This window comes from Pogoniulus pusillus, chromosome 32 (genome assembly GCF_015220805.1).
Source record: "Pogoniulus pusillus isolate bPogPus1 chromosome 32, bPogPus1.pri, whole genome shotgun sequence".
In the NCBI taxonomy this organism is placed as follows: domain Eukaryota; kingdom Metazoa; phylum Chordata; class Aves; order Piciformes; family Lybiidae; genus Pogoniulus; species Pogoniulus pusillus.
Window position 1 is genome coordinate 13,201,977 of NC_087295.1, and position 22,634 is coordinate 13,224,610.

Consider the following 22,634-nt stretch of genomic DNA (forward strand, 5'->3'; position numbering starts at 1 on the left):
CCACAAGTGTACCAACACTCACCCGTAACAATGACACCTCGATGTCGGTGCAAAGATGTGGTGCTGAGGGGCACGATTGACTCGGCAGACATAGGCAGTGCTTGGCTGGATGACCTTTTAAGGTCCTGGAGCAGAACTCACAGCTGCCTGGATCCACACCGCCACAGCGCAGCGAGGCTTTGCCCCGGGGCAGCTCCTCCCCGCCGGCCGCAGCGGTGCTGTGGGAGCGGCCAGCCGCGCCCCGCCCCCGCCGCCCGCCCGCCCCCGCCGCAGCGCCGCGGCCCCTCGGCAGCTTCCGGGCTGGCGCAGGGCATCGCCGCTCCGCTGACCGGCGCCTGGCGGCCGAGCGCCGCGCTCAGGCGCCGCCATGCGCTTTCGGGCTAAGATCGTGGATCTCGCCTGCCTCAACCACTTCAGCCGTGAGTGTACCGGGCCGGGCCGGAGAGCGGCTGGGCCTCAGCGGGCGGCCGGGGCCGCCTCTCCCGGGGAAGGGAGAGCGGAGGGGCTGAGCGCGCTGGCGGCACCGTGAGGCCCAGGCCGCGGGCCTAGAGGCCGTTTCCGTGGGGGGAGGCAGCGCTGGGCGCTTCCTTTTAGCCCCCGGTGTCTGGGAGCTGCAGCAGCAGCGCCGGTTGCCTGTTCGGAGCCGGCCACGTTTCACTCCTGCCCCTCTGGTTCGGGACGTGTGAAGCGGTTACCGCCGTGACCCTCCCCTCTCACCGCCAGGTGTCATTAACACGATCGCCAAGTTAGCCAAGACCTGCACTCTGCGCCTCACTGCCAGCAAGCTGTATTTCATCCTCTCCGATAAAGTAGCGAACGGAGGTGTCAGTATGTGGTGCGAGCTGTGCCAGGTAAGCCCCGGGAGGTGCCGTCACCCTGTGCCGCTGCAGAGCAGAGCACCGAGTCGGGTCCGGTCTGCAAGGCCGCACGGGGCAGGGCTCTGGAGGCCTGGCTGGGTGCTGGAGGCACTCTTTGGCAGGGTCTCCTGTTGGTTGCACAGGGCTCTGGAGGCCTGGCTGGGTGCTGGAGGCACTCTTTAGCAGGGTCTCCTTTTGGCTGCACAGGGCTCTGGAGGCCTGGCTGGGTGCTGGAGGTGCTCCTTAGCAGGGCTGCCTTTTGGTTGCACAGTGCTCTGGAGGCCTGGCTGGGTGCTGGAGGTGCTCTTTGGCAGGGTCTCCTGTTGGTTGCACAGGGCTCTGGAGGCCTGGCTGGGTGCTGGAGGCACTCTTTGGCAGGGTCTCCTGTTGGTTGCACAGGGCTCTGGAGGCCTGGCTGGGTGCTGGAGGCACTCTTTAGCAGGGTCGCCTGTTGGTTGCACAGGGCTCTGGAGGCCTGGCTGGGTGCTGGGGGCACTCTTTGGCAGGGTCGCCTGTTGGTTGCACAGGGCTCTGGAGGACTGGCTGGGTGCTGGAGGCACTCTTTGGCAGGGTCTCCTGTTGGTTGCACAGGGCTCTGGAGGCCTGGCTGGGTGCTGGGGGCACTCTTTGGCAGGGTCTCCTGTTGGTTGCACAGGGCTGCTGTCCGGCCAGGCATCCTCTTTAACTTTGTTGTCACCTCAGCATAAAACTTTGGTGTGTGCCTGAGCAAAGCTGGAAAGAGGAAAACATTAATTCACTCATCAGATCCCTTGCTTTGAGGCCTGATAAATGCTAGGGGAGGATCTGAGGTTAATTAGTTCTGACGCAGCCTGGCTTGGCTCCTGCAGACGGTGCCAGGTAGAGGGAACCTACCAATTGTAAGCATGCAGTTGTAAGCATAAGGTCAGATAGGCAAACGTGAACTTGTCCCTCCTTTTTGGTGGCTTTGTTTTATTTCCCAACTTCTAATTAATTGCAGGGGAATTTCTTCGATGAATTTCAGATGGAAGGTGTAGCTACAGACCACAATGAAATCTACTTAGAGTTGGTGCCTGAAAACCTTTCAAGAGCATTAAAAACTGCCCAGAGTGCTAAGACGGTGAAGATGAAGTTGACAAACAAACACTGCCCCTGTCTCAGAGTTGCTGTGGAGCTAGTAAGTGCAACCATGCTTTTATCTCCAGTGTCCAGCCTGGGGAGGAGAAGGCTTCGAGGAGACCTTATAGTGGCCTTCCAGTATGTGAAGGGGGCTACAGGAAAGCTGGGGAGGGACTATTTACAAGGTCTTGTAATGACAAGACAAGGAGGAATGGGTTTAAACTGCAGAGATTCAGAGTAGATGTTAGGAAGAAGTTCTTTGCAGTGAGGGTGGTGAGACACTGGCACAGGTTGCCCAGAGAGGTTGTGACTGCTCCCTCCATGAAGGTGTTCCAGGCCAGGTTGGATGAGGCCTTGAGCGACCTCGTGTAGTGGGAGGTGTCCCTGCCTATGGCAGGGGGTTGGAACTGGATGATCTTTGAGGTCCCTTCCAACTTAAACCATTCTATGATTAAGGAAGAGCTCTTTAAGTGCCTTTCCTACTTGATCTACTAGATCTTTCCGAAGATCAAGTAGAAACTGTTGCAGTCTTTGATGTAAGTCTAGAAAACCAAGTAAAGAGCAGCCATGCCATTTTCCATTTCATTAGCCTCCACCGTGGCACACAGAGTGAGTGCTGTATTTTCCAAAGCACAAGGAGGAGATGGTGGAAGAGTGAAAGCTCTGTGGTTGAAACACCCTTTTCTTTTTTCTCCTGTTTTTCTTTTGGCTGTCCTGCCACTGGATCTCAAACTGCTGTCTTCCAATTAATTTTGTGGTTGTCCTTAACAACACTTGATTCACCTCTTCAACTTTTAAGTGTAGCTTAGAGATAGTAGTGACTGATAGCTCACAACCTCCTCCCTATTAAAAAAAGGGAGGTCCACTTAATAGTGGACTGTTAGGAACCTATGGAAAACTAGGACTGAGTGTTTGGGACACAAGTTGGAATTCCAGAGCTGTTTATAACTGCAAGAGCATCTTCTCTCTCTCCCTCAAGCCATCCTTATCAAGCAGCAGTAGGGTTGTGACACATGACATTCCCGTGGGGGTTATTCCCAGAAGATTGTGGAATGACTTCAGAGAGCCCAGCATGCCAGACTTTGATGTAAGCCACTGTTTTGTATTCCTTAAGGGAGTGGGAGGCTGCAAGTGGAATGCTATTGCTGCAGAGTATATTGCCAGAGGGGAGGTGAAAGGAAAGAGGGAAGCCTGGAGGCCAGAACTTTGAAAAGGGTTAGGACTTGGTTTCCATCTCGACAAGAGAGTTCAGAACCTGTGAAAAAGTAGTGGGTGGTTACTAGTTTTTGGGATGATAGACAGGGTAGGGTGGAGGGAAGGAGGGGCAAAGGAGTTGCATGGGTTTAGGTAGGAGCACCTCCAAACCACACAGGTTTAGACTGTTTCAGCTGTGTGGGTACAAAGTGGTCCAAATAATCTGTTCTTTCAGCTACTTGTGGCTTGCCTGGCAGTGTTAGATAAGACAGAGGGGCTACATAAAAATCATTTATTTTGACTTCTAGCAGAGTTGCAAGGAGAAGTCTTTGTGCAAATATGTTCCCTTTTGAGGTTGTAGATGTCTGCTACCTCTGCAGCTGAGAGTGTTTGAATTCTGAAGACACATGACTTGGTAGAAGCACAATGTACTTTGTTCTGTTCTTTCAGTTCTGTGCTGGTGACAGTACCGCAGGAATCATGTTCTTTCCTTTTTGACCAGAGTAACTATTAACTGCTCAGTAACACAGATGCTGGTTATTGTGAGAATCTGGTCTCCAAAAACGTGTCACTGCTTTTGTTTTGAACACAGATTTGGAATAGCCTAGCTGAGGCAGTTGTTAGTGTGATGGGTCGTTGGTGGAGTGGGAAAGAGTTCCTCTGTTCCTGAGTCATTTGCTGATTTCAGTTGACTAGTGTGCCTTGTGCACTCAGTAGGTGATAGGGAACAAAATAAACCAGAACTGAAGGGAGGAATAAATGCACCACGTGCCAGGCACAGGTGAAATATTTGTGTGAATGCAGTTTTTATGTCTTCCTAGGTCAGTATTTACCTACCAGTGCTGAAAACAATGAAGAGTGTTGTGGAGAGAATGAAGAATCTCAGCAATTCCATTGTAAGTTAAGGCCAGCTTCGGTCTCTTCTAAAGCCTTTTCCTCAGCACTTGAATTTCCCAAAGCCAGTACTTGTTCTCAAAGTACTGAAGAACAAATTAGGGTGTTTTGTTTGTAATTTCAGAGAGGTTGGTCTAGGATAATTCACACAGGAATAATGAGGAATGTGTTTTACGGCTGAACGTTCAAATGTTCAAAAAGTACAGTTGAGCTTTGAAGGCACTGAAGTGCTTCTGGAGCCTTGTATTTGAGCAAAGCTGCTCTGTAATTCTGCAGTGTGAAGGTGACCTGCCTGAAGTTCTGATTGCATTGCAGGTGATTGAGGCAAACTTGAATGGAGAAATGAACCTGAAAATAGAAACTGACTTAGTGTCTGTAACAACACATTTTAAAGACTTAGGAAATCCTCCCTGGGGTGAGTTTCCCTTCTTGTTGCCTCTTCTGTCTGTCTGTTCTCCTCACTTAAGTGTGGTGCTGATAACAGTATTCACCTTCTGTTAGTCTTTACAAAGTGCCATTGTGTACTTTGAGGTCTTCAAATGCAACCTTGAAAAGAAAAGTGGGTGCTGCCTGTTCCTCTTTGGGGAGGGAATCTATTCCAGTATCCTCAACAGCTTTGTAGGAGAAGTGGGCTTTCTCTTCCTGGCACTGCTGTTCTGAAAACTGATTGGCTGCAGTTCTTTGGTGATGATCAGTTGTGTCCAAGTAGGTGTTGATATTGTGATGGTTTGGGTGTTACCTACCTTCCCACACTTAAGAAATCACCCAGACTCAGCTGAGCTGGAAATTAGAATGGAGCTTTCTATTCACAGCTTAGCACAATATACAAGCAGGTATTTACAATCTAGACAGCTACAGACAGAAATAGACAAGTTGAAAAGTAATGCAGAAGCACAACAGCCCTCCCAGAAACCTGAGTCCCCAGGAGGGGCTCCCACCCACCCCTTCACTCCCTTTCCACTCCTCTACCTTACCCCAGACTTTGCCTTACTTTCAAGGTGAGTTTGGAGAATTGGCTGGGGGGTTAGGAAGCAGAGGGATTAGTTACACAGACAGCAGAATGGAGAGAAGGGAGGCGGCTGAAGCCAGAGAGCAACTCTGTTATCTGTGTTTGTGTTCTTCTACATCTCAGCAGGCCTATGAGTGCAACAGACATCACCATTGTTTCCTTTTCACAGCCTATCATCTAATTGTTGTCACTAAAATATCCCAGCTAGGCTCAAACTAGCCCAGTACTCCTTCTGATTGATGTTTTGATGAAGCATTGTGTTCTTGTGCTTTTAGCATCAGAGGATGGGTGCCCGAGTTCTGCTCCAGACAGAGATTTGGAAAGTATGGCTGAGGCACGCATAGATATCAAGAAGCTGCAGCAGCTGCTTGCTGGACAGCAGGTCAACCCCACAAAAGCACTGTGCAGTAAGTTCAACAGCTCTGCTTGCAATTGCCAGTTCTGGAGGTGTGTTTGTCATTCCTGTAGTCTCAGCAGGACCAGTGTGTCTTCTGGTTTGCCTGTTGACTGGGTTTACCGTACATGAAGACTTAGTAATGTTGCTGTTTCTAAGCAGTAAACTTCAGGCTTTATGTGTTTGGGGAAAGAAAAAAAGTCTTCAAAATCCAGTTCAGCCAGGCCATATCAAGTTGAATACTCAGGCTGACTAATCAGGAGGAGTCTTTTGAAGTCTGAGGGGGTATTTTTTTTTCAAACTCTGAGAGTACAACCCTAGTTTCTAGCAGAGAACCTGGGATTTACTGATGTGTTTGTTCAGTTGGGATTTTTCCCTTCTTGCATTCACCCCCAAATCAATTCTAATGACCAAAATGCTTTTGATGCAGCTTGTGTTTCCAGCCATAGAATCATGGAATCAACCAGGTTGGAAGAGAAATAATATGTTCTTTATACCAGGAGTCTGCACTGGGGTTTAACTCGCAGTGCTTTTCCTGAGAACATCTCTGTGCTATGGTTTAGGGCAGATGCTGAGGATTTAAGTCTTGGGTATAGCATTATAGCTCTATATATTGTTGAGACACTGGCACAGGTTGCCCAGGGAGGTTGTGGATGCTTCCTCCCTGGAGGTGTTCGAGGCCAGGCTGGATGAGGCCTTGAGCAACCTGTTCTAGTGGGAGGTGTCACTGCCTGTGGCAGGGGATTGGAACTGGACAATCCTTGAGGTCCCTTCCAACCTAAACTGTTCTAAGATTGTGTATATGTGTGTATGTATATATATACACTTTTTGATACCAGCTTTCATTAGACTCTTCAGAGTGTTTCATAAACCCTCAAGGACTTGAAGATTACATTATTAGTATCAAAGATTACATTATTGATACATTGTGATGATTTAGGAGTTTACTGCTTCCTCTCCCTTATGAAGATCACCCAGACCAGACTCAGCCAGCTGGAGGTTAAGGAATGAAGCTTTATATTCACAGCTTAGCACAAGATATAAGCAGATAGTTACAATACCTCACAAATATAGACAGCTCTATAGAGAAATAGACAAGTGAAAAGTTACACAGAAACACAGCACTCAGAAAGCAGTCCCCAGGAGGGGCTCCCAACCACCCTTCCACCTTCTTTCCACTCCTCTACCTTATCCCAGAGTATGCCTTACATGCAAGGTGAACTTGGAGGGTTGGCAAGGGGGGGTTAGAAGCAGAATTAGTTGGGTTATGCAGGAAGAAAAAGCACAGGCACCCACTGCAACAGACACGCACACTCTCTGTCTTGTCTGTACTTGTGTTCTTGTTTTTATACATCTCAGCAAGCCCATGAGTGAAGCAGACATCAGCATTGTTTCTTTTCACAGCCTGTAATCTAATTTTTCTCACAAAAATATTCCAATTAGCCTCAAACTGTAGCACATACATCTAGTCATCTTTCTGACAGAAGAGGTGGAATCATTCTTTTGGTAGCATTCCACAGAAGATATAATTTTAGGGTATAGGTAGCCAAGAGAGCCAATGGCATCCTGGTCTGTGTCAGGAGCAGTGTGGCCAGTAGGATGAGGAAGGTTATTCTGCCCCTGTACTCAGTACTGGTCAGGACACACCTTGAGTGCTGCGTCCAGTTCTGGGCCCCTCAATTCAAGAGAGATGTTGAGGTGCTGGAAGGTGTCCAGAGAAGGGCAACAAAGCTGGTGAGGGGCCTGGAGCACAGCCCTGTGAGGAGAGGCTGAGGGAGCTGGGGGTGTGCAGCCTGCAGAAGAGGAGGCTCAGGGCAGACCTCATTGCTGTCCATGACTACCTGAAGAGAGGCTGTAGCCAGGTGGGGTTGGTCTCTTCTCCCAGGCAACCAGCACCAGAACAAGGGGACACAGTCTCAAGTTGTGCCAGGGGAGGTCTAGGCTGGATGTTAGGAGGAAGTTGTTGTCAGCATTGGAATGGGCTGCCCAGGGAGGTGGTGGAGGTGTTGAAGCAAAGCCTGGCTGGGGCACTTAGTGCCATGGTCTGGTTGATTGGCTAGGGCTGGGTGCTAGGTTGGACTGGCTGAGCTTGGAGGTCTTTTCCAATCTGGTTGATTCTATGATTCTGTATTTTCCTGCCTTAAACTGAATTAGCATGGTGTGGGTATTTTTTTGTTGTTGTTTATTTCTCTTTACAGATATTGTAAGTAAAAGAATTGTCCACTTCATCTTGCTCCACGAGGATGTTTCACTTCAGTATTTTATTCCAGCACTTGCCTGAATGTTTTGGAATGTAGGTTGTTTTCCAAGCAGAAGCCTTTTCCACGATGCCTGACAACTTGGAGTCATTGGGGAACTGGTGTGGTGATATGCAGCCATCAGATGGACAGTACTTCTGTATTTATGAAACTGCTGAGATGTCCTCATCTGGAAAGCCATTTCTGTGAAGAGTTACACCCTATGAAGCATGCAGTGCTGGGAAGCTGACATGCAATGCATGAGCCTTACAGGGGGCAAAGCTGATATTTTTATGTGCTTTTGGGATGTTTTGAGCTGCAGGGAAGCAATGTAATGCCGTCTATTTCGTTGCCAAGAAAGGTAGAATTGATGCCTGGAGCTTCTGCTGAGTGTACTCAGGTCCAAGATAGGGGATCTCTGAGCAACCTTTTATACCTCCATGGAGCAGGAAAGCCCTCTGGAGGGCTAGCAGATTGGTGTTTGCCTGGACAGGTAAGCACAGACTTTCTGAAGTGGTACTGGATTGCCTTCTGTTCCATCAGTGATATATATGAACAGAATGTTGCTGCTGCATCAGCAGAAATGTGTCTGAGGCAGAGAAGCTTCTTGTGGCTGCCAGCATGGCACAGCATTGAACAAATGTCAAGGAACAGCACCTGTTTGTAGCTGGTTTTATTGTTTGATCTCATTTGTTCCAACATACTTCACTATCTGTTAATACTTGAACTTGTTGTGTGCTTAGCTCTTGGCCTGAGAGGAGGAGATAAACAATCTGAATTACCTCGTTCATGTGGGCAGTGAAAATCTCCATGTACAGAATGAATGTCCTGTGAGGATGTGTGAACACAGTAGTTGGAGTGACATACACAGGGCACATTTTCTGTGCATCACATTTTTCTGTCTCTGGATGGAAAGCATTGTACAACCTGTGTCATCATGGCACCAGACATGGAGAGAGTGCAGCTAGGCCCTGATACTGAGCAGCCAAGAGCATGACCTAAAGTCTCACTGCCAGGAGTAGTGCCCCTGCTCCTACTTTCTGGTTATGTTCTGAGGTGCTTTCCTTCTCATTCCAGCTGTGACTGTACTTGTTACTTGGCAGTGTTCTTTTAGCCTTCAGTGTTTTAAGTATCTTGTCAAACTTCTTGTTTTGGAAATGATCTTTGCTGCCAAATGGGTCCAGGAGTTTCTGCTAGACTATTGCCTAGCTCTTGTTGCAAGGAGTGTTGGGTTTGGAGGTTTTGGTTTTCTTTTTCAGGGGATATTGAGCTTAATGGAGCAATTAACTCTTTCTGTTCTTGCAGGTGCAAGTGGTCAAGAGAAGGATGAAGGAGAAACAGTGGCCTGAAAATGTTATGCTTCTGTGCCTTCTTCCACCATTTCTATCAGACTAAACAGAAAGCATCCTCAAAACCCTGTTGGTTTAGACTGGCACCTGCATTTGCACACAAAGTCTGTGTGAGGTGAAAACAGCTGTAAAGCAGGTTACAGTAATGGCAGGGTAAGAGATGTGTGGGAAATAGTCCTGGGTTTTCTCCTGAGGAGAAGGGAAAGCTGCAGAGTATGGTACAGAGCACACACTGTGAATGTAGTTTGTTCTCCTTTGAGAAATGCCTTCTGCCTAAGCTGATAGAAATGGCTTCTGCTGGTGTAGCAGAAGAGCTAGGAATAATGGCTCTTGGCTATGGGGGCTCTGCTAGTGTTGAAAGAAGTTACAAGTGCCAGAGGAGGTGTTGGGGGTCTGTTTCTTTCATACAAAATAAATAAAAGTGGGAGCCTTGAAAGGCTCCAGAGAAGAAGTCTGCTGTCTGCAACTACCTGAGGGGAGGTTGTAGCCAGGAGGAGGTTGCTCTCTTCTCTCAGGTGGCCAGCACCAGAACAAGAGGACACAGCCTCAAGCTGTGCCAGGGGAAATTTAGGCTGGAGGTGAGGAGAAAGTTCTTCACTGAGAGAGTCATTGGACACTGGAATGGGCTGCCCGGGGAGGTGGTGGAGTCGCCGTCCCTGGAGCTGTTCAAGGCAGGCTTGGACGTGGCACTTGGTGCCATGGTCTGGCCTTGAGCTCTGTGGTAAAGGGTTGGACTTGATGGTCTGTGAGGTCTCTTCCAACCTTGGTGATACTGGGATACTGTGATACAACTTGCAGCCTGCAGAGGCTGCTGCAAAGGAGACCCAGGGAGCATCTCCAGCTTCTGCACCACTCTCGCGAGTGAATGCTGTGCGCTCTCAGCCTCTCCCTAGGGCTCTGCTCTGCCTCTGCTCTCGCAGTGAGGTGAGGCTGTTTTGTGGCTTGGCCTCTGCCATTTTCTGCCTTGCCTAAATTGCCAAAATTGCCATAAGCATCCTGGGGATAATTCCCGACCTGAGCATGAAGGTAACTGTTTTGGGTAGGGCTTTGGGAAAAGAAGCACAACTCTGTTTGGATAATTCCTGCCTCTTCAAACCATTCCCAATCAAATCAGAGGGATCTATGAGACAGGATCAGTGGGGCTGGGTGGATGGGGCAGAACTTGTGAGGGAGGGATCCGTGGGTGGGATTGATGGGGCTCTAAGGGTCTGGATATATGAGGGAGGGATCTATGTGGGAAGATCTTATGGGTCAGGATGGATGTGGCAGGATCTCACTCCATGCGTGTTGGGCATCTCTGGGGGTGAATCCATGGGGCAGGAGAGGCCCTGCCAGGCACTGTGGCCCCAGAGGTGCCACAGCTTGGGGGCCGTGAGCCTTGGGGGGAGGGAGTGGCAGCTGTGGGGCTCTATGGGGCATTGTGGGGTCTGTGGGACAGCTGTGGCACTCTGTCTGGCTCTACGGGTTAGCTGTGGGGCACTCTAGGTCTTTATGGGGAGCTGTGAGGCAGCTATGAGACTATGGGGTACTACAGAGCAGCTATGGGGCTCCATGGGGCAGCTATGAAGCAGCTCTGGGGCTCTGTGGGGCACTACAAGGTGGCTATGGGGCTCCATGTGACAGCTGCAGGGTGCTGTGTGTTTCTATGGGGGAGCTGTGAGGTTCTGTGTGGCTCTATGGGGAGCTGTGAGGCAGCTGTGTGACTCTGGGGTGCTATGGGACTCTATGGGGCAGCTATGAAGCAGCTCTGGGACTCTATGGGGCACTACAAGGTGGCTATGAGGCTCTATGTGACAGCTGCGGGGTGCTGTGTGTTTCTATGGGGCAGCTGTGTGACTCTTTGGGATACTATGGGACTCTATGGGGCAGCTATGAAGCAGCTCTTGGACTCTGTGGGGCACTACAAGGTGGCTATGGGGCTCTATGCAACAGCTGCGGGGTGCTGTGTGTTTCTGTGGGGCTCTATGGGGGAGCTGTGAGGTTCTGTGTGGCTCTGTGGGGAGCTGTGAGGTTCTGTGTGGCTCTGTGGGGAGCTGTGAGGTCCTGTGCGGCTCTGTGGGGAGCTGTGAGGTTCTGTGTGGCTCTGTGGGGAGCTGTGAGGTTCTGTGTGGCTCTGTGAGGTGCTGTGTGGCTCTGTGGGGAGCTGTGAGGTTCTGTGTGGCTCTGTGGGGAGCTGTGAGGTTCTGTGTGGCTCTGTGAGGTGCTATGTGGCTCTGTGGGGAGCTGTGAGGTTCTGTGTGGCTCTGTGGGGAGCTGTGAGGCAGCTGTGTGTTTCTGTGGGGAGCTGTGAGGTTCTGTGTGGCTCTGTGGGGAGCTGTGAGGTTCTGTGTGGCTCTGTGGGGAGCTGTGAGGTTCTGTGTGGCTCTGTGGGGCGCTGTGAGGCAGCTGTGTGTTTCTGTGGGGAGCTGTGAGGTTCTGTGTGGCTCTGTGGGGAGCTGTGAGGTTCTGTGTGGCTCTGTGGGGAGCTGTGAGGTCCTGTGCGGCTCTGTGGGGAGCTGTGAGGTTCTGTGTGGCTCTGTGGGGAGCTGTGAGGTTCTGTGTGGCTCTGTGGGGAGCTGTGAGGTTCTGTGTGGCTCTGTGGGGAGCTGTGAGGCAGCTGTGTGTTTCTGTGGGGAGCTGTGAGGTTCTGTGTGGCTCTGTGGGGAGCTGTGAGGTTCTGTGTGGCTCTGTGGGGAGCTGTGAGGTTCTGTGTGGCTCTGTGGGGAGCTGTGAGGCAGCTGTGTGTTTCTGTGGGGAGCTGTGAGGTTCTGTGTGGCTCTGTGGGGAGCTGTGAGGTGCTGTGTGGCTCTGTGGGGAGCTGTGAGGTGCTGTGTGGCTCTGTGGGGAGCTGTGAGGCAGCTGTGTGTTTCTGTGGGGAGCTGTGAGGTTCTGTGTGGCTCTGTGGGGAGCTGTGAGGTTCTGTGTGGCTCTGTGGGGCGCTGTGAGGCAGCTGTGTGTTTCTGTGGGGAGCTGTGAGGTTCTGTGTGGCTCTGTGGGGAGCTGTGAGGTTCTGTGTGGCTCTGTGGGGAGCTGTGAGGTCCTGTGCGGCTCTGTGGGGAGCTGTGAGGTTCTGTGTGGCTCTGTGGGGAGCTGTGAGGTTCTGTGTGGCTCTGTGGGGAGCTGTGAGGCAGCTGTGTGTTTCTGTGGGGAGCTGTGAGGTTCTGTGTGGCTCTGTGGGGAGCTGTGAGGTTCTGTGTGGCTCTGTGGGGAGCTGTGAGGTGCTGTGTGGCTCTGTGGGGAGCTGTGAGGTGCTGTGTGGCTCTGTGGGGAGCTGTGAGGTGCTGTGTGGCTCTGTGGGGAGCTGTGAGGCAGCTGTGTGTTTCTGTGGGGAGCTGTGAGGTTCTGTGTGGCTCTGTGGGGAGCTGTGAGGTTCTGTGTGGCTCTGTGGGGCGCTGTGAGGCAGCTGTGTGTTTCTGTGGGGAGCTGTGAGGTTCCGTGTGGCTCTGTGGGGAGCTGTGAGGTTCCATGTGGCTCTGTGGGGAGCTGTGAGGCAGCTGTGTGTTTCTGTGGGGAGCTGTGAGGTTCTGTGTGGCTCTGTGGGGAGCTGTGAGGCAGCTGTGTGTTTCTGTGGGGAGCTGTGAGGTTCTGTGTGGCTCTGTGGGGCGCTGTGAGGCAGCTGTGTGTTTCTGTGGGGAGCTGTGAGGTTCTGTGTGGCTCTGTGGGGAGCTGTGAGGTTCTGTGGGGAGCTGTGAGGCAGCTGTGTGTTTCTGTGGGGAGCTGTGAGGTTCTGTGTGGCTCTGTGGGGAGCTGTGAGGCAGCTGTGTGAGTCTGTGGGATACCGCGGGGCTCTGTGGGGCAGCTGTGACGGCCTGTGGGGCCCTGTGGGGTAGCCATAGCACTAAGAGTTTGTATCGGGCTTGCGGGGCGCCATGAGGCAGCCACGGGGCTCTACGGGCGGAAGTGACGCGCTGACGCTGCGGCGTGAGCCGCCATGTTTGCTTGGGGCTGCGCGCCCCCTTAGCCTAGCGGGACGGGCAGAACTGACGTAATGACGCTTAGGGGAGCCGCCATATTTACTTTGGGCGCCACCCGTGCGGGCGCTCTGGCTGCGGCGCCTGTCGCCGCCCTGCTCGCCAGGGCTGGTTCGGCCGCGCTGGCTGGCCGGGCGGGTGTCCCCTTCCTTCCTCACCGCCCGCAGAGGACGACCTTCCGCGATAGAGACGGTACCGTTCATCGGACACGGGTGCAGGGCAGCTGCGCTCCCCTGCTGGAGCCTGCGCGCAAGCGCAGTGTGGGTGTAGCACTAAGGGCGGCACTGACGGTGGTGGTGAATGGTGCCACAGCCAGCTGGCAGCGGTCACCAGCGGTGTGCCCCAGGGATCAGTGCTGGGCACAGCCCCGTTCTGTGTATTTATTGATGATCTCGACGAGGGGATTGAGCCCTGCAGAGGGACCTGGCCAGGCTGGATGGGTGGGCAGAGGCCAATGGGATGAGACTGAACAAGGCCAAGTGCAGGGTTCTGCACTTTGGCCACAACAACCCCAAGCAGCACTACAGGCTGGAGACAGAGTGGCTGAGACCAGGCAGGCAGAGAGGGACCTGGGGGTACTGGTAGGTAGTAGCTGAAGATGAGGCAGCAGTGTGCCCAGGTGGCCAAGAGAGCCAATGGCATCCTGGGCTGGCTCAGGAGCAGTGTGGCCAGCAGGACAAGGGAGGTTATTCTGCCCCTGTACTCAGCACTGGTCAGGCCACACCTTGAGTGCTGTGTCCAGTTCTGGGCTCCTCAATTCAAGAGAGATGTTGCAGTACTGGAAGGTGTCCACAGGAGGGCGCCAAAGCTGGGGAGGGGCCTGGAGCACAAACCCTGTGAGGAGAGGCTGAGGGAGCTGGGGGTGTGCAGCCTGCAGAAGAGGAGGCTCAGGGCAGAGCTCATTGCTGTCTACAACTCCCTGAAGGGAGGCTGTAGCCAGGTGGGGTTGGTCTCTTCTCCCAGGCAACCAGCACCAGAAGAAGGGGACAGAGTGTGAAGTTGTGGCAGGGGAGGTCTAGGCTGGATGTTAGGAGGAAGTTGTTGGCAGAGAGAGTGATTGGCATTGGAATGGGCTGCCCAGGGAGATGGTGGAGTCGCCGTGCCTGGAGGTGTTGAAGCAAAGCCTGGATGAGGCACTTAGTGCCATGGTCTGGTTGACTGGCTAGGGCTGGGTGCTAGGTTGGACTGGATGATCTTGGAGGTCTCTTCCAGCCTGGCTGATTCTATGAGTCTGTGATTCTGTGACATGATGATGCTCTGCTGCCAGCTGCCAGGTTTGCTTGGGACACCCCCAGGAGCCGTTCCCACCTGAAAGAGTTTGGTGAGGTGAAAAGACAGGAAAGGGCATGAAGAGGAGGAAGAAAGGGGGAAATGGGAAGGAAAGGGAGAAAAGTGGGGAGAAAAGAGTGAAAATTAGGAGAAAAGGCAAGGAAAGGGGCAAAGTTGGGATAAAATGGAGCAAAATGGGGATGGAAATGAGTGGGAAAGGGGAGAAATGAGAAGATAAGGGGAGAAAATGTGGGGAAAGGGAGTAAAAGAGAGAAGAGGGAAAATTAGGAGACAAAGCAAGAAAATAGGAGGGAAAGGGTAAGAAATGGGAAGAAAATGTGGGGGGAAAGGGAGAAAATGGGCAAAAAGTGGGAGAAAAGGGAAAGAAGGGAGAAAAGAGGGGAAATGAGGAGAAATGGCAGGGCAGGAGCAACACTGGCATAAAATGGGGATAAAAATGGGTTGGAAAGGAGAGAAATTAGAAGAGGGAAAATGAGGAAGGAAGGGGAAGATGAAGAATAAAAGAGGGGAGATGGTGAAAAAAGCAAGGAAATGAATAAATCTGGGATAAAATGGAGCAAAATGGGAATAAAAATGAGTGGGAAAGGGCAGCTAAGAGGCCCCCAAAAGGTCCTCTCCAGCCTGCCCAGAGCAGATAAGCTGGAGCAGGTCCTCAGCTCCCCAAGCTTGGCCTACAGCTGAGTGGGATCCTTGGGAGAGGCAGAAGATGTCCAAGGGGGGGGGCCCAGGGTGGACTTCTCCCCTCCTGGTTGTCTCCCGGATGGCATCAGAAAGCTCGCCCAAAGAGGTGACATCACAGAAGGGTCCTCCAGCAGCAACACGGAGGTGCAGGGCAGGATGGGCTGGAGGTGGTGCTGAGGAGGCCTTGGAGAAGGTCCTCCCTCGAGCTCCTCCTCCATCTCCCCCTCCTCCATCTCCGCCTCCGAGCCAACAGGAGGCAGGATGGGAAGCTGCTGGGATGTGGCACTCAGCGCGGAGCAGAGCAGATTGTTCCCCACCCTGCTGCGGCTCCGCACTGAGGGTGAGGAGCTGGGGATGGAGTGAAGGTCTGGGAGCTGTGCACCTCCCTCCCCCTACATGAAGTCACCCAGACTAGACTCAGCCAGGTGGAGGCTAAGGAGTGCAGCTTTATATCCACAGCTTGGCACAAGATACAAGCAGATAGTTACAATGCATTACAGCATTTACAGCTACAGACAGATAGCTACAAGTTAAGAGCAACACAGAAACACAGCAGCCCTCCCAGAAACCAGAGTCCCCAGCAGGGGCTCCCAACCACCCTTCCACCCCTCGGCCTTATCTCCGAGGTTGCCTTACGTGCAAGGTGACTTCGGAGGGGAGCGAGGGGAGGTTGGAAGCCAAAGTGATTAGTTGGGTTACACAGCCACAAAAGCCCCGGGAGAAAAGGCAGGCACCAGCTCCAACAGCTGGAGACTCTCTGGCTGATCAGTGTTGTGCTCTTGCTTTTACACATCTCAGCAGGCCTCTGAGTGCAGCAGGCATCAGCACTGGTTCCTTTTCACAGCCTATCAGCTCATTTCTTCATTAAAACGTTCCAATTAGCCTCAAGCTAGCACAGGTGAGGGTTTAGATCTTCCTCCTCCCACACAGGTCTAGCACAGGTGAGGGTTTAGATCTTCCTCCTCCCACACAGGTCTAGCACAGGTGAGGATTTAGATCTTCCTCCTCCCAGAGAGGCCTCCTCCAGGGTTGCCCGCCCTGGGGCTTAGAGGGGCCACAGGACTTGCTGGGTCCCATCACGAGGAGACTCTTTGGGATCTCTTGGGAGTCTTCATGCTGAGGCCTGGAGGTGACATTCAGGCCCTGGTGGCCTTCAGGAGAAGCTCTGCTGCCCTGGGAGGTCCTCTGGGGCCAGCAGGTTGGACCTTTCCTGTCCCTTCTCCAGATGTAGTGACCATCTGGGACACTGTGGCCACCTTCATCCTGGGCCAGCTGGAGCAGGACAAGGTAGGGCTGGTGGCTTCCTGGGTTCCTCTTGGGGGCAGGGGTGGTGGAAAGCCCTGGGAGGTCAGCAAGATCTCGGGGACCACCTGCCAGGAGATCCTCAGAGGTTCCTCAGCCCAAGGAGGACTTTGAGGGATTGGAGTAGGGCAACCAAGGTGGGGAAGGGCCTGGAGAAGGTGGAGAAGGTTCTGGAGGACTTCTGAGGAGCAGCTGAGGAACCTGTGGTGGCTCTGCCTGGAGGAGACTGAAGGAGACCTCCTGGCTCTCCATAGCTCCATGGAAGGAGTTAGGTCAACAAGTGTCTGAAGGGCACAGCTCAGAGGGTTATGGCCAGGCCCAGCTGGAGGTTGCCAGGCCTCACCCCACTCTTGGTCCAACCTCTCCAGCAGCAGCTCCAGGAAGGAATGGAGAGGACTAAAGGGGCCCAAGCTGCTGGCACCACCTCAGCTTCTGCTGGCCACCAGGTGGAGCAGAAGTTGCCAGAGATCCAAGCAGGGCAAGGCATAGGGTCCTGCCGCTGGGGAGGGACAGGGCAGGGGAGGGAAGAGCTCCTGGGAGAAGGTCCTGTCCGTGCTGGTGGACAGCAAGGGTGAAGCAGGAGCCCAGGAGGCCCCAAAGGTCATCTCGGGTGGTGGTCATAAAGAAGGGCTTGGTCCAGTCAGCTTCTGCTGCCCCTCAGCTCTGCCCTCACCAAGAGAGGACCTCAGGAGGTGCCAGCAGGAGACCCTTGTGGACTTGAAAGGAAGCCTGGAGGAGCCTGCCCACATAGCTTCAGGAGCCTCCTTCTCTGATGGCTTCCCACAGCCACCTTCCTTCTGGGGGGGGGGGGGGGTTGGATAAGACCTTCCAGAGGTCTGGGTGAGGCTGGGGGTTGGGTAGAGCCCACCAAATCCCTTGGGCAGGAGGCAGCTGGCACAGCTCTGGCACCTCTGTGTTCTTCTCCTGGCACAGGCGGTGCAGGTGCCAGGCCTGGGCACCTTTGCCATGCTGCAGGAGCAGCTCTGCAGGCACCAGGAGGACTCCCCCCTGCTCCGCAGGCCCAGCTTCTGGCCGGACATGGCCCAGGGCAGCCTGCAGGGCATGGCCTGGCACAGCGAGGGCAGCCCAGGTCAGCAGCAGGCCTCCTCGCCCCCTCGCCCATTCCTCCCCCACCCCCAGTTCTCCTCCTCCATCTTCTCCATCTCCTCCTCCTCCTCCATGTTCTCCTTCCATGATGGTGATGATGATGGTTGCGGTGATGATAATGTAGGTGTGGATGACAGTGATAGTGATAATGCTTAGGGTGGTGGCCGTGAAGATGGTGATGATGATGATGGTGGCCAGGTTCAAAGGGGTGATGATGTTGATGAGGATGGTGGTGGTGGTGATGATGAGGATGGTGATGGCCATGATGATGTTCTCCTCCCACTGCCACCAGGAGACCCCCAGCCAAAGGCCCTCAACACCTCCTGGCTCTCCAGGGCGACCTCCTTGCCGCAGAAGGTGGTGGAAGGCTGCCTGAAGGAGACTCTGCTGCTCTTCAGCCTCCAGCTGCAGGCTGGGCAAGAGGTGGCTTTCACCTTCAAGGACCTGGGGGTCCTTTGCCGCTTCAGGGACCTCCTCTGCCTGCGCTTCTACCCGTCCTGTGTTGCCAGGCTGGAGCCCAAGGCCACCATGGGTGCTCTGCTGCGCACGGTGAGCTGGGCCTGAGTGGCCTCCATGACCTCCTTCTGCTCCCTGGACATTCTGCTGACCTCCATGGCCACCACTCAAGGAGGCCTTTGGGGCCTCCTGGGCTCCTGCTTCACCCTTGCTGTCCACCAGCATGGACAGGACCTTCTCCCAGGAGCTGTTCCCTCCCCTGCCCTGTCCCTCCCCAGCAGCAGGACCTTGAGCCTTGCCCTGCTTGGACAGCTGGCAACTTCCTCTCCACCTGGTGTCCAGCAGAAGCTGAGGTGGTGCCAGCATCTTGGGCCCCTCTGGTCCTCTCCATTCCTTCATGGAGCTGCTGCTGGAGAGGTTGGACCAAGAGTGGGCCAAGGGGTGAGGCCTGGCAACCTCCAATTGGGCCTGGCCACAACCCTCTGAGCTGTGCCCTTCAGCCACTTCTCCACCCAGCTCCTTCCATGGAGCTGTGGAGACCCAGGAGGTCTCCTTCAGGGCAACCAGGGTGGAAGTGTCTGGAGAGCTTCAGTGGTGAGGTCAGGTTTGGCTTCCTCAGCCCAAGGATGACTATGAAGGGCTGGAGAAGGTCCTAGAAGGTCAACAATGGTTGGGAAGGGGCTGAAGGTGACCTTCTCCTGAAGGTGACCTCCTGATGTCTTCCTGTAGATGTTGTGGCTGCCGCAGCTGGAGGCCTACAACACAGACAGTAGCTGGCCCCAGGCTGGGCCTGCCAAGGCCTTCCCCAGGTGAGTCCTCCAGGGGCAGCTGGAGTGGACCCAGCCCCACCAGTGCCACAGTGCTGGGGTTGAGGTTTTCCAGAGTAAGAGACTCCACAACACCTTCTGGCCACCACCGTTACCTCCTCTTCTTCATCCTCACCAGGAGGACCTTTTCGTGTCCATAGTGGGTGGGGGCAGCTTGGTGGCTCTGGTGCCCATCCTGGTGCCCATCCGAGGTCACCATCCATGGTCCTGCCTTCCAGGTTTAGGTTCCTGACGATCCCATCAGTGGCCAAGGCCTTTTCCAGGTGGCACAAGAATGTCTCCACCAGGGACAGGACCACAGGAGATAGGAGAAGAGGTCCTCACCCCCACCCCACCCTCATGTTGGGTCACCACCAAACCTCCAGGAAGCTCTTCTGAAGTCCTTGCTCCATCCCCAGGCTCTCAGAAGTCTCCTGGGCAGCCTCTGGAGATCCACCTGAAGGGCTCCAGCCCTGTGGTGCCCAAGCAGGACCCAGGCAGGAGGCGGCAGCAGGACCAAGAGGAGAAAGCTCCTGGCAGGTGAGAGGAGAGGACATGTCCTGGGCTGGGGTTCTCCAGCTGGAGGCGCTCACGGAGGCCACCACCAGAAGCTCCTGAGTGAAGAAGGTCCCAGGGTGGACCTTGCCTTTGCTTTGGAGGTGGTGGAGGTGGAGTAATCACTCATGAATGTGGTCCTCTGTGGGGATGGCCATGGGTGGCCTTTGCTTGACCCTGAAAGGTTTTCTCCAACCCAACCCCATCTGGGTCCTCCACAGGTCACTTCCCCAACATCTGGGCAGCTCCTGCAGGCCACAGAAGCCTTCTCCTGCAGCCCATCCCACTGCTGAGCTTCCAGCTGCTGAAGCCAATAGGAGAGCCCTGAAGGTACCTCCTCAGTCCTCGCTGGCACCTCCTATTGGTCAGCCTTCTGGTGCCACCTTCAGAGCTTCTTCACCTCATGGGTTGACTCCCTGGGCAGGATGCTGGGGGGTCAAAGATGGACTTCATGGGGCTCAGAGGTCTTCTCTAAGGTCTTTTGGCCAGGGAGGCTCCACAAGTGTCCTCCTAGCGGGACCTGGTGTGGTAGGACAAGAGAGGAGTGGTTGGACCTGGACCAGGTTGACCATGGATGGGTTTGGCTTGGAGAAGACCTCCAAGGCAATCAATGAGTGGTGGCCTTGGGTGGATTGGAGACCTTCACCAGCCCCTTCCTCACCTTGGTTGTCCTTCCAGGACCTTCTCCAAGCCCTCAATGTCACTGGATGACCTCAGAAGGTCTCAGGACCTCTGGAGGACCATGGAAGTGTCCCTAGGGAGGAGATGAGGAATCTTCTACTGGTGCCACCTGTTGACTTTGGTGTCCTCTACAGGAGGTCTGGGAGGTGGCCGCAGAGTGGCAGCGCAGCAGGAGGCAGAGGCAGGAGCAGTGGCAGCAGGAGAAGACAACCTGGGGGTTCTGGAGGGCAGGAAAAGAGCCTGGGCCAGCACAGGTAGAGACACCTCTGGGGTGGGCAGTAGGGGGAGAGGCTCAGCAACCACCTCTTGGACCTGCCTTGGACATTCTGAAGCCACCTCCAGGATGTGTCCTGGTGGATCTCCAGGAGCCTCCTCACTGGTGGCCTTTTGGGGTCAGGCTGAGGTTCCTCAACACAAGGAGGACTTTAAGGATCTGGAGAAGGTGCAGAGAAGGTTAACCAAGGGTGGGGAAAGGTCTGGAGAACCTCTGAGGGATCTAGAGTGGTTCAGTCTGGAGGAGGCTGAAGGAGACCTCCAAGACTTGTCCAGGCCTGGCCCAGGTTGGAGCCTCCATTTTCTGGAGGTCTTCCAGAATCCCCTGGAGATCCACCAGGACAGGTAGGACCATGAAGGTCCAGATGGGGTCACGAAGGACCTGTTGGAGCCATGTGGGACCATGAAGGTCCAGGAGGTGGCTCCTGGAGATCCACCAGGACAGGTCCAGGAGCTGTGGTGGTGCTGAAGGCCACGGCTGGGTGGTGCCCTGGCTTGGTGGGCTTGGGCTAGATGCACCTTGGAGGTCTTCTCCAGTGGCTTTGGCAGCTTCTTGTCCCACCCTGCCCCTCAGCAACCTAAGGTGGCCAGCAGGAGGTGGATGACCTGTGGGGACCCTCTCTCAGTGCAGGAGCAGGCAGCAGCAGCCCAGCAGAAGACTTTGCACCACCCTGAGTGAGTCCAGAGCTGTCCCCATCCCACCTTGGCTGCCAAAGCCACCCTGGGGGTTGTCTTCTGCTGGTGGACTGGGGCCAGCCAAAGTTAAATCCTACCTTAGGGTGATGTGGTAGAGACCAGGAGGGACCTTCTAGGGCCTTGAGGGACCAGGTGGGGTCATGAAGGACCAGGTAGGGCCTTGAAGGACCTGGTAGGACTGTGAAGCTCCAGATGGGGTCATGAAGGTTCAGGTGAGGCCATGGAGGTCCAGGTGGTGTCATGAAGGATGAGGTGGGGGCAGGTGGGGCCATGGAGGCCCAGGAGGTGTCAGCAGAGCTGAGGTTCTGCTGTCCCCTGGCAGCCTCCTCCCACCTCGAGCCACACAGGTCCTGCGGAGCTTGGAAGGTTTCCAGGCCAGGAGGGAGATCTACAGCAGTGTGGCCCAGAGCCGCCGCAGGCAGCAGCAGCAGCAGAGCCAGAGGCCATGGTTGGTGTCTGCCAGCAGCTCCTGGCCACCAGGGCCCACCAGAGGGCTTCTGGGACCTTCTCATGGCCTTCAGCTTTCTGGTGAGAAGATCTCACCAGAGGTGGTCCCTGAAGACCTTCTCCTGACCCCTTCTCCCTGCCACCAGTGCCCGGTGGTTATCTCATGGTGGTGGTGGAGGTGCCAGGAGCTGCTAGAAGACTTTCTGGAAGGTTCTTCAGCTGTGGAGGTCTCACCTGGAGGAAATAAAGGTCTAAGGAGGCTCCAGGCTGGGGTCTGTCAGCTGGGGTGAAGTGGGGCAGGGGCAGGGCTCTAAAGAGGACCAAGGAGATCCAAGGCTCCTCCAGGAGGACTTCTCAGGTGGCCTCCATGAATGAGCTTGGAGCTCCTCAGCTGTCTCCAGAGGTGGACATCTCAGGTGGCTTCCATGGAGGCCTCTGGACCTTCAGCCTTGGACCTCCAGAGGTCTCAAGGCAGAGACCTGAAACTGCAGAGGAACTGAGAGGGACCCTGGGATTGTACTGGGAGCAGTGGAAGGGACCCTGGGACTGTACTGGGAGCACTGGGAGGGACTCTGGTATGGGGTCTGAGGACCCTGATATGGATTCAGGGTCCCCAGTATGGGTCTGGAGTCCTCAGTATGGGTCTGGAGTTCTCAGAATGAGTCTGAGGTCCCCAGAGTGGGTTGGGGGTCCCAGTGTATGCTTGGGGTCCTCAGTATGGGTCTGGGGTTCCCAGAATGAGTCTGAGGTCCCCAGCGTGGTTTGGGGATCCCAGTATATGCTTGGGGTCTTCAGTATGGGTCTGGGTTCCTCATATGGGTTGAGGGTGCCCAGAATGGGTCTGGGGACCCCACTAGGGGTTCAGTTCAGTATGAAGCGAAGGTGTAGCTGGCAGCTAAGACAGGTGGAAGTGTGAAGGGCAGGAGTGTGGGTGCAGGCCCGACCTAATTAACTGAGGTAATTAGCATGCACAGGGAACAAAGGCTGTGGTGTGAGCACTGGCTGGAGGCTGCCAGGTGAACAGAGCTGGAGGTGTGGGTAAGAAGGAGAAGCTGTGCAGATAAACATCTCCACTGGGCAAGCCTTGTGCACTCCAGCCCCTGCCTTACCAAATGCTACATGGGGGCTCCAGGATGAGTTGGAGGTCCCCAGTATGGGTTTGTGGTCTCCAGTATGTGTCTGGAGTCCTCAATATGGGTCTGTCATCCCCAGAAGGTATCTGGGGGTTCCCAGTATGGTCCAAGGGCCCCCAGAATGGTTTGGAGGTTCATTGAATGGGTCTGGAGTCTCCTGAATTGGTAAAGGGTCACCAGTATGAGTCTGGGGTCTCCAGTATGGGTTGGGGGTCCCCAGAATAT

General features: G+C 54.4%; 2 protein-coding genes across 3 annotated transcripts; both read left to right on the forward strand.

Annotated features, from left to right (window-relative positions):
• Positions 1–277: 277 nt before the first annotated feature.
• Positions 278–9,483, forward strand: HUS1 (HUS1 checkpoint clamp component). Of its 2 annotated transcripts, XR_010308065.1 has the most exons (9): positions 278–419; positions 724–851; positions 1,837–2,013; positions 2,935–3,042; positions 3,971–4,045; positions 4,359–4,458; positions 5,328–5,459; positions 7,645–8,176; positions 8,989–9,483. XR_010308065.1 is itself a non-coding variant. In XM_064169736.1 (8 exons), exons 1-8 carry the CDS (start codon positions 368–370, stop codon positions 7,725–7,727), a joined length of 855 nt encoding a protein of 284 aa, XP_064025806.1. In that variant the 5' UTR covers positions 278–367; the 3' UTR covers positions 7,728–9,483. The 2 variants fall into 2 exon arrangements, 1 of the variants encoding a protein (XP_064025806.1); XM_064169736.1 differs by having other exon boundaries at positions 7,645–9,483.
• Positions 9,484–12,999: 3,516 nt separating this feature from the next.
• Positions 13,000–21,569, forward strand: LOC135189362 (uncharacterized). The gene is made up of 12 exons (XM_064169620.1): positions 13,000–13,174; positions 16,179–16,240; positions 17,189–17,345; positions 17,655–17,911; positions 18,548–18,627; positions 18,864–18,961; positions 19,044–19,164; positions 19,401–19,509; positions 19,995–20,114; positions 20,708–20,808; positions 21,152–21,277; positions 21,423–21,569. Exons 1-12 carry the CDS (start codon positions 13,000–13,002, stop codon positions 21,469–21,471), a joined length of 1,455 nt encoding a protein of 484 aa, XP_064025690.1. The 3' UTR covers positions 21,472–21,569.
• The last annotated feature ends 1,065 nt before the right edge of the window (positions 21,570–22,634 follow it).

Bases quoted from the DNA above. Each gene is read 5' to 3' on its own strand.
- HUS1 (XM_064169736.1), top strand. From the start codon at position 368: ATGCGCTTTCGGGCTAAGATCGTGGATCTCGCCTGCCTCAACCACTTC. The intron at 420-723 runs GTGAGTGTACCG...TCTCACCGCCAG, and splicing joins CTGCCTCAACCACTTCAGCC to GTGTCATTAACACGATCGCC. The intron at 5,460-7,644 runs GTAAGTTCAACA...TTCTCTTTACAG, and splicing joins CCCCACAAAAGCACTGTGCA to ATATTGTAAGTAAAAGAATT.
- LOC135189362 (XM_064169620.1), top strand. From the start codon at position 13,000: ATGACGCTTAGGGGAGCCGCCATATTTACTTTGGGCGCCACCCGTGCG. The intron at 17,912-18,547 runs GTGAGCTGGGCC...GTCTTCCTGTAG, and splicing joins TGGGTGCTCTGCTGCGCACG to ATGTTGTGGCTGCCGCAGCT. The intron at 21,278-21,422 runs GTTGGTGTCTGC...CCCTGCCACCAG, and splicing joins CAGCAGAGCCAGAGGCCATG to TGCCCGGTGGTTATCTCATG.